The sequence below is a fragment of the Zonotrichia leucophrys genome, chromosome 27 (genome assembly GCF_028769735.1).
Source record: "Zonotrichia leucophrys gambelii isolate GWCS_2022_RI chromosome 27, RI_Zleu_2.0, whole genome shotgun sequence".
Lineage (NCBI taxonomy): Eukaryota > Metazoa > Chordata > Aves > Passeriformes > Passerellidae > Zonotrichia > Zonotrichia leucophrys.
In genome coordinates, this window is record NC_088196.1 from 5,460,734 (window position 1) to 5,469,898 (window position 9,165).

At 51.7% G+C, this 9,165-nt stretch overlaps 1 protein-coding gene and 1 non-coding gene across 2 annotated transcripts; one reads left to right on the top strand and one right to left on the bottom strand.

Moving 5' to 3' along the window:
* Positions 1 to 356: 356 nt before the first annotated feature.
* On the top strand, positions 357 to 3,450 carry GNGT2 (G protein subunit gamma transducin 2). The gene is made up of 3 exons (XM_064733683.1): positions 357 to 583; positions 911 to 1,006; positions 2,333 to 3,450. Exons 2-3 carry the CDS (start codon positions 923 to 925, stop codon positions 2,456 to 2,458), a joined length of 210 nt encoding a protein of 69 aa, XP_064589753.1. The 5' UTR covers positions 357 to 583; positions 911 to 922; the 3' UTR covers positions 2,459 to 3,450.
* Positions 3,451 to 4,877: 1,427 nt separating this feature from the next.
* Positions 4,878 to 4,949, bottom strand: TRNAQ-UUG (transfer RNA glutamine (anticodon UUG)). Its single transcript has one exon. It is a non-coding gene; the product is annotated as a tRNA-Gln (tRNA).
* Positions 4,950 to 9,165: the final 4,216 nt, after the last annotated feature.

Consider the following 9,165-nt stretch of genomic DNA (forward strand, 5'->3'; position numbering starts at 1 on the left):
TCTCAGTGGTCACTCCCAGGGTCATTCTCAGTGGTCATTCCTAGGGCCACCCCCAGTGGTCACCCCCAGTCGTCACTCCCAGGGGTCACGTCAGGGGTCATTCCCAGGGATCACCCCGTGATCACTCCCAGTGGTCACTCCTGGGGTCACTGCCGGGGTCATTCCCAGGGGTCACGCCAGGGGTCATTTCCAGGGATCACTCCCGTGGTCACTCCCGTGGTCACTCCCGCCTCTCGGGCAGGACTCGGCCACTCCCCGGGCAGTCCCGGGGGTCTCCCCGTCTGTCCCGGCCGGACCCCCCAGCCCCGCTGCCCCCCCGGCCCGATCAGGCCGGGCTTTGTGGGCCGGGCCGGGTTTGGGGCTAATTCCCAACACCTGACCGGCTTAGGCCGCTGAGTCCATTATCAGCTTAGCGGCAAAGACATCTGCTGCCGGTGCCCAGAGCCGCAGAGCAGCAGCTCCTGCGCTCTCCTGTCTGTCCTGTCTGTCTGTCCTGTCCTGTCTGTCCCCTCCTGTCCCCTCCCGTCCCTCCATGGGGCTCTGAGCGACCCCGGCACACACAGGGGCGGCCCCCGGCCCCCAGGTGAGTCCCTCTGCCCCATTTGGGGATCAGGAATTGCTCCCTCCTGGGTCTGGGGGCTCCCGGGGCTGGCGGTGACCCCAGGGATGTGTGGGCACGGGGAGGAGCACGGGGCACGCTGCCACGGGGTTTTTTTGGGAAAAAGAGTTGGGTTTTCCCAAATTCCACGGTCCCAAAGCTTCCAGGGGAGCGCAAACAATGAAGGAACCAGCTGGAGGAAAGGAAAGCTGCAATGTGTTTAATTCCTCAGGAAGGCTGGGAAGTGTCCCAGGCACACTGGGGGGACACAATCGCCCTCAGCAATAATCCCAATAACCGGCTGTGCCCCAGTTCCAGGGCACCATGGCTCAGGACATGACCGAGAAGGAGCTGCTCAAGATGGAGCTGGACCAGCTGAAGAAGGAGGTGAAGAACGAGAGGCAGATGGTGAGTGCCTCACTGCAGCCATAGCCAGGGCAGGATGGCCATCCCTGGGGGGCTGAGCTTCTGGGGGGCGAGGGAGAGAACCCCAGGGGCTGAAACCCACCCCCAAAGCCAGGCAGGAGCACCCACGCTGCCCCTAAAACACCCACACTGCCCCCAAAGCCAGGCAGGAGCACCCACGCTGCCCCCAAAGCTCTGGGATAGCCTGGGCGTTATTTGGGATACTCTGGCACACCCCAGGGGCGGTTTTGGGATGCCCCAGGGATTACCTGGCACACTCCAGGGGCGGTTTAGGGATGCCCCATCCCAGTTCCATGTCCCACTCACCTGTGCCAGCCCCAGGGGTGGTTTTGGGATGCTCTGGTTTTGGGATGCCCCAGGGATGTCTTGGGATGCTCTGGCACACCCCAAGAGGTGGTTTTGGGATTTCTGGCACATCCAGGGGCGGTTTAGGGATGCCCTGTCCTGGTTCCACATCCCGCTCCCCCACCCTGGAACCGGTGCAGATCCCCAGTTCAGATCCCCAGTTCAGATCCCCTGGTGCAGATCTCTCCAATGCAGATCGCTTGTTCAGATCCCCGGTTCGGATCCCCGGTTCAGATCCCCGGTTCGGATCCCCTGGGTTGGATCTCCCAGTTCAGCTCTCCAGTCCAGATCCCCCGTTCAGATCCCCTGAGTTGGATCCCCAGTACAAATCCCCAGTTCAGATCCCCAGTTCGGATCCCCAGTCCAGATCCCCAGTTCAGATCCCCCGGTTCGGATCCCCAGTTCAGCTCCCCAGGTTGGATCCCCAGTTCAGACCCCCCAGTTCAGATCCGTGGTTCAGATCACCGGTTCGGATCCCCTGGGTTGGATCCCCAGTACAAATCCCCAGTTCAGATCCCCGGTTCAGATCCCCGGTGTGCATCCCCCGGTTCAGATCCCCCAGTTTGGATCCCCAGCTCAGACCCCCCAGTTCAGACCCCCAGTCCAGACCCCCGGTTCAGACCCCCGGTTTGGATCCCCTGGGTTGGATCTCCCAGTTCAGATCCCCCAGTCCAGATCCCCAGTTCAGATCCCCAGTTCAGATCCCCTGGGTTGGATCCCCAGTTCAGATCCCCAGTTCAGACCCCCTGGTTCGGATCCCCAGTTCAGATCCCCCAGTTCAGATCCCCAGTTGAGATCCCCTGGGTTGGATCCCCAGTTCAGCTCCCCAGGTTGGATCCCCAGTTCAGATCCGTGGTTCAGATCACCGGTTCGGATCCCCTGGGGTGGATCCCCCGGGTTGGCTCCCCCCGGTTGGGATCCCGGTTCCGTTGCCCCCGCACTGCCATTATCTGCCCCGGGCAGGTGTCCAAGACGGGCAAGGAGATCAAGGAGTACATCGAGTCCATGGCGGGCGAGGACCCGCTGCTCAAGGGCGTGCCCGAGGACAAGAACCCCTTCAAGGAGAAGGGCGGCTGCACCATCAGCTGACCGGCACCGCCGGTTCCTCCCGCTTCCCCCTCTCTGACCTCGGGCAGCACCGAACCGACCCTAGCGCCAAGAAACGGGACAAAAAGAAGAAATTTAACAAGAAAAAAAAATACCCCAAACCCCACCCCCGCTGCCGCCGGGGCGCCGCGGCTGAGCTTTGGGTTCCCACGAGCAAAAAAAAGCGAAACTTCTGCATTTTCAGCAGCCTGAGCGAGCGGGGGATGGGGAGAGAGAGCCCCGAGCCCGGATTTGTTCTTTATCCCAAAATCCCGGAGCTCCCTTCCCTCGGGATGGGCTGGGGATGCCACCAGCACCTCCTCCAGGTGCTGCTTCCCCCTCTGGAAAACCCTGGAAAATCAGCGTGGTGTCACCCGGAGCCATCCCCGAGCGCTCCTGCTGCTCATTTTGGGGTTTTGGGGGTAAATTTAATCCCTGCTTGACAGGAAAACCCCGAGGCACAGCCAGCTCCTGAATTCAGCAGGGTAGGTTTGCTGTTTGGAGCTGCTTTGCTTTTTTAAAAAATCCATTCCCAGGATTTGTTTCCATTTAATCTCAGGGAAAACTCTCCCAAAACTGCCCCAATGCCATCGACCCCAAAAGGGAGGCAGCAATAATTTGAATTTCTGAGTCCCTTGGGGTGATGTCTCCAGCCCTGTCCCACTCCTCCTGTTCTCCCAGCCCGGTTAAATCCCAAGGAAATCCCTCTGGATCCCACCTGGAGCATTTTCCTACCCCTAAATCCCAAGGAAATCCCTCTGGATCCCACCTGGAGCAGTTTTCCTCCCCCTGCATCCCTGCTCAGCCTCACCACGGGGCAAAGGCACTCCCAAAACCCTAAAATCTGGAGGAGAAGACAGAAAAAATGTGGATTTTCCTCAAGCAGGGGGTCCCTCCTGCAGCCAGAATCCCCTCCCCGCAATCCCTAGCCCCAAAAAACACCAAAAATCCCCAAAACAGCCCAAAATCGAGGTGGTTTTGTTCTTTTTCGCAGACGCTCAATAAACCCGCCAGCACCACCACGGCCTCTGTTTCTTGCAGGAAATACTCTCCAAAAAATAGAATTGATGGGCTTTATTTTCACTCTAAAGTGGATATTTTATTTTATTTTATTTTATTTATTTTATTTTATTTTACTGCAAACCTCACAGTCCCAAGACCCAGCTTGTGACTGACGTTAGTATTTTAATGCTCCAATACTTTTTATTTTTGCCTTTAAAACACAGGTGCACAGTGGGGCTGAATCCTGCTTTTTGGTGGGGTTTTTGATAGTTCTGCTGGGAGTTTTTTTGGGTAGAATCCTATTTTTTGATGGATTTGGTTGGTGGGGTTTTTTGGGGGATGACAGAGCTGAATGTGAGGTGCTCCATAATTAATTTGGAGATTAAGAAGCAGCCCAAAGGTGCTTCTTCTTCTCCTGGCCACAGCTCCAAAACAAATTCAGGCTATTTAGGTTAAAAAATTAAAAATAATAGTATATTCTTGGCCTTGAGGCAATCGGCTCCTCCGGGGCCTGAGCTGCCCCTAATCCGGGGCGATAACCGGGCCGCGGCCGGACGGGATTGACCCGTTAATCGATGTTAAAGGGCTGGGAACGTGCGTCAGAGCCGGCTAAGCCGCCTCTGAGGGGATTCGGGACGATGCCGGCCCCACAGCGCCTCAGGGCAGCGCCGCAGGGGCCGCAAAGCGCCGTGAGGGCTCGAACCCGCCATGAGGGCTCCGCCATGAGGGCTCCGGGCGGCTGAGGGGGAGGCGGGCCACAGTGCGCTCCCAGCCAATAGCAACGCAGGATTGGCAGAGTGACATCCGCTTAGCCAATCAGCGGTGGAGAACGGAGGGCGCGGACCCGCTCCTGGGGGAATCGGTGAAGTGGGAGGGGATACAGAGGAAGGTTACAGCCAATAGAAATGGAATATTGGGGGAGTGACAGCAGATGTAGCCAATCAGCGATGGAAAACGGAGAGCACAAAACTCCCTCGAGGTATACGGATTGCGGAAGAAGGAGGCGGTGCAAAGAGCCCTCTCAGCCAGTAAAAATAGGTGTTTATGAGAGTGACAGACCGAACAGCCAATCAGCGTTGGAAAACAGAGACGGCGAGTCTCCCCGGAGGGCTCCGGGCCTCGCCGGTAGAAGGCGGGGAGAAGCACAACGCCAGCCAATAGAAATACAGGATTGCCAGAGTGATGTCCTGCTCACCGAATCAGCGGTGGAAAACGGAGAGTGCCCTCCGGCTGCCATCAGCCGCCTTTCTCCCGCGCCTGCGCCGTGAAGCGCGGGAGCCCACGCACAAAATGGAGCGCGGCGAGCTCCGGTGCGGCCCCGGCGCTCTCGGTGCGACCTCCGCAACCTCTCAACCTCATTAGGTCCTTTCCTGTCCCCTCCTCGGCCCCGGGGCGGCGGCGGCTGGCAAAAAGAAACACGAGGTCCCACCGAGATTTGAACTCGGATCGCTGGATTCAAAGTCCAGAGTGCTAACCATTACACCATGGGACCGCTGGGTGTACCGGGAGGCGCCGCGCGCCCTCCCTATCCCTCCGCCCGCGGGAAATAGTCCCGGGTTTTCCTTGCCCTGGAATTCCGGGAATTTCGGGAATTCGGAAATTCGGGAATTCCGAAACATTCCCGGCCCTCAGAACCTCGGTACCGCCGCCCTTCCACCCGCTGGGCCCGCCCCCAGCCCCGCCGCTCTGACCTCCACATTTACTTTTGTGTTTTTAAACTTATTTTTGGATTTTAAACTTATTTCTGCCTTTATTCCTCTGGGGTTTTTTCCTTATTTCTCCCCCTTTCTTTCTCATTTTTCTCTATCTCCCACTTTATTTATTTTCCACTTATTCATATGTTTTTTCTTTATTCCCCCTTTCTTTCTCTGTTACCTTTTTATTTCTCCTTTTCCCACTCAATTTCCCCTTATTTCCCCCTATTTTCCTTTATTTCTCTTTCCCCTTCTCCTTTCCATTTATTTATTTAATTTTTCTCTTTCTCCTTTAACTTTTCCCCATTTATTTTTCCACTGCTCCCTGTGTTCCCCTTAATTTCTCTATTTCCCCTCCTCTAGTTCTCATTTATTTTCTTATTTTTCCTTTGTTCCCCCTTTTCTTCTTGCTTCCCCTTATTTTTCCTTCTATTTCCCATTTTTCAGTTTTCTCCTCTACTTCCCTTTATTTCTATTCCATTTCCTCCTCTATTCCCTAATTTTCCCCTTTTATTTATCTCTTTTCCCTTTATCACCTTTGCTATTTCTCTATTTTTTCTTTATTTTCCCCTCAATGTCTTTTTTGCAATTTCTCCTTTTATTTTTCTTCCTCCCATTTTTTCCTCTCTTCTTTATTTTTCTTCCTCCCCATTTCCCCTTTAATTTTTCCCATTTCTTTTCCTATTTCCCCTCCATTTTTTCCTCTATTTTCTCCCTTTTAATATCAAATTTCCCCTTTATTTTTTCTTCCCTCCTCATTTTTCCCTAATTCCTCAATTTTCCCCTTTTTTCCCTTCCCAATCCCACAAATCCACACAAACACTTGGAAATTTTTTTTTTTTTTGCTTCTTTCTCTGTTTATGCTTTTTATTTTTTCACAGCGAAACAGTGGAAATAAAGCGATTTATGGCCAAAATAAAATTAATAAAATAAGGAAAACCCTCCTCCCTGGAAAAAGAACAGAGCCCGCATCCATCCCAAATCCCAGGACAAGGGAAGGACGTGGATCAGGAGAGGTGAGAGGGGCAAAAAAAAGGTGGAAAAAACTCAAAAAAGAGGCAAAACAACATCCCAGAAATCACAATTTTTTTACCTAAAGAGCCTGGAATTTTCTGGGAAAAGCAGCGCCTTTGGATGCTCCCAAAATTCAGCTCCATCCCCGCTCCCCCCCTGCTGCCGTCACCCCCCAAAAAAACCCCAAACGGTTGGAAAAATAGGAAAAAAACCCCAAATTTGAAATGTGGATTCCCCCAGCCCTGAGGGGAGGCCGGAGGGGTGAGAGGGAAGGAGGAAAAATCCAAGGAAAAATAGGAAAAAAAAAAAAAAAAAAGAAAAAGGAAAATTGAGTATGAAAAATAAAAATAAAAATAAAAAATAAAAATAAAAATAAAAATAAAAATAAAAATAAAAATAAAATCAGTCACAGCCCGAATCTGGGGCTGGTGAGGTCTGGAGCTTGCAAGGACTCAAAAATCACTTTCCTCAATGGAAAGCAATCCCATAAATCCTATTTTTTTTTTTAATCTTATTTTTTTTTTTAATCCTATATTTTTTGTAAAGAATGTTTTCTTTGGAAAAAGTGTAAATTTTTTCATTTTTTCTTTTTTTTTTTTTTTTTTTTTTTTTTTCTTTTTTTACTTTTAAAAAGTTTTTTTTTTTATTTTTTAATTTTTTTAAATTTAATTTTCCTTTTCTCTCCCTAAAACTACACCCGGGGGGAGTCGCCCCTACCTAGAGTCACCTATGGCTAAGAGGTAGATCAAAAATCGGGATTGGGTGGGGATGAGGATTCCTGGGATCGTTCCTGGGATAATTTTCAGGATCATTCCCAGGATAATTCCTGGATAATTCCCAGGATAATTTTCCGGGATCATTCCTGGAGTTGTTCCAGGATTATTCCCAGGATCATTCCTGGGATCGTTCCTGGGATTATTCCTGGGATAATTTTCAGGATTGTTCCTGGATAATTCCCAGGATATCCATATCCCAGGATAATTTTCCGGATCATTTTCTCCCAGGATTATTAATCATTCCCGGGATCATTCCTGGGATCATTCCTGGGATTATTCCTGGGATAATTTTCAGGATTGTTCCTGGATAATTCCCAGGATCATTTCCAGGATCATTCCTGGATAATTCCCAGGATAATTTTCTGGGATCATTCCTGGGATCATTCCTGGGATCATTCCTGGGATCATTCCCGGGATATTTCCGGGATTTCCTGGATTGTTTCAGATTTTCCTTGGATCATTCCTGAGATCGTTCCTGGGGTTGTTTGGGATTGTTACTGGAATCATCACTGGCATAATTCCCAGGATCATTCCTGGGATCGTTCCTGGGATCATTTCTGGGATAATTTTTCGGGATCATTCCTGGAGTTGTTTGGGATCATTCCTGGGATTGCTGCCGAGGTCGTTCCTGGGATCATTTTCGGGATCGTTCCTGGGATTGTTCTCAAGATCATTCCTTGGATCATTCCTGAGATCATTCCTGGGATCATCCCTGGATCATTCCCAGGGTTGTTCCAGGATCATTCCCAGGATTATTCCCGGGATCACTTTCGGGGCCATTCCTGGATTGTTCCCAGGATTGTTCCTGGGATCATTTCTGGGATTGTTCCTGGGATCATTTTCAGGATCATTCCTGGATCGTTCCCGGGATTGTTCCTGGATCATTCCTGGGATCATTCTCAAGATCCCTCCTGAGATCATTCCTGGGGTTGTTTGGGATTGTTCCTGGAATCATCACTGGCATCGTTCCCGGGATCATCCATGGGATCATTCCTGGGATTGTTCCTGGATCATTCCTGGGAATATTCCTGGATCATTTCCGGAGTTGTTCCAGGATCTTTCCTGGGATCATTCCCAGGACCATTCCTGGGATCATTTTCAGGATCTTTCCTGGGATTGTTCTCAAGATTGTTCCTGGGATCATCCCTGGGATCGGATCATTTCTGGATCGTTCCTGGATCATTCCTGGGATAATTTTCAGGATCATCCCTGGGATCGTTCCCGGGATCGTTCCTGGGATTGTTCCCGGGATTGTTCCAGGATTGTTCCTGGATCATTTCCGGGATCATTTTCAGGATCGATCCTGGCATTGTTCTCAAGATCATTCCTGGGATCATGTCCGGGATCATTCCCAAGATCATCCCTGAAATCATTCCCAGGATTGTTCCTGGGATCGTTCCTGGAATCATCCCCGGGATCATTTTCGGGATAATCCCCGGGATCATTCCCGGGATCATTCCCGAGTTCATTCCCAGCCCCGCAGGTTTTTGCGCATTCCAGGCTCTCGGGATCATCTCCCTCTCCCCTCCCATTTCCTGGAATTTCCCTGATCCCGAATCTGGAGCAGCGGGGTCGTGGGTTAAGGCTGAGTTTCCTCCTGGAATTCCATGGAATTCTGGCTCCAAGTGAAGCCGGATGCACCAAGGAGCTGATGGGATCCTGGGGCGGAATTCCCGCCCTGGTTCCGGTCGATCCCGTGGATTTCCCGGGATTTAATCCACCCCGAGAGGCCTCTCTGGTGCAGGTCAAGGCTGGATTCCCTCCTGGAATTCCATGGAATTCTCCATCCCAAGTGAGGCCAGGTGTCTGAGGAACTGAAGGGATCCCATCGCGGATTCCTGAGGTTGAATTCCGATCCCGTGGATTTCCCGGGATCAGCCGTGGGAGAGGAGGAGTTCCCTGCTTGGGATCGGCTCTTCCGGCCCTGAAAATTCCCTGCCCCAAAAACCATCCCATTCCCAGGATCCCAAAAACCATCCCAAAGCCAGGATCCAGGAATCCATCCCATTCCCAGGATCCCAAAAATTCATCCCATTCCCAGGATCCCAAAAACCATCCCAAAGCCAGGATCCAGGAATCCATCCCATTCCCAGGATCCCAAAAATTCATCCCATTCCCAGGATCCAGGAATCCATCCCATTCCCAGGATCCCAAAAATTCATCCCATTCCCAGGATCCCAAAAATTCATCCCATTCCCAGGATCCAGGAATCCATCCCATTCCC

Coding starts and splice junctions, on each gene's coding strand:
- GNGT2 (XM_064733683.1), top strand. CDS start 923: ATGGCTCAGGACATGACCGAGAAGGAGCTGCTCAAGATGGAGCTGGAC. Junction 1,007..2,332: donor TGAAGAACGAGAGGCAGATG/GTGAGTGCCTCA, acceptor TGCCCCGGGCAG/GTGTCCAAGACGGGCAAGGA.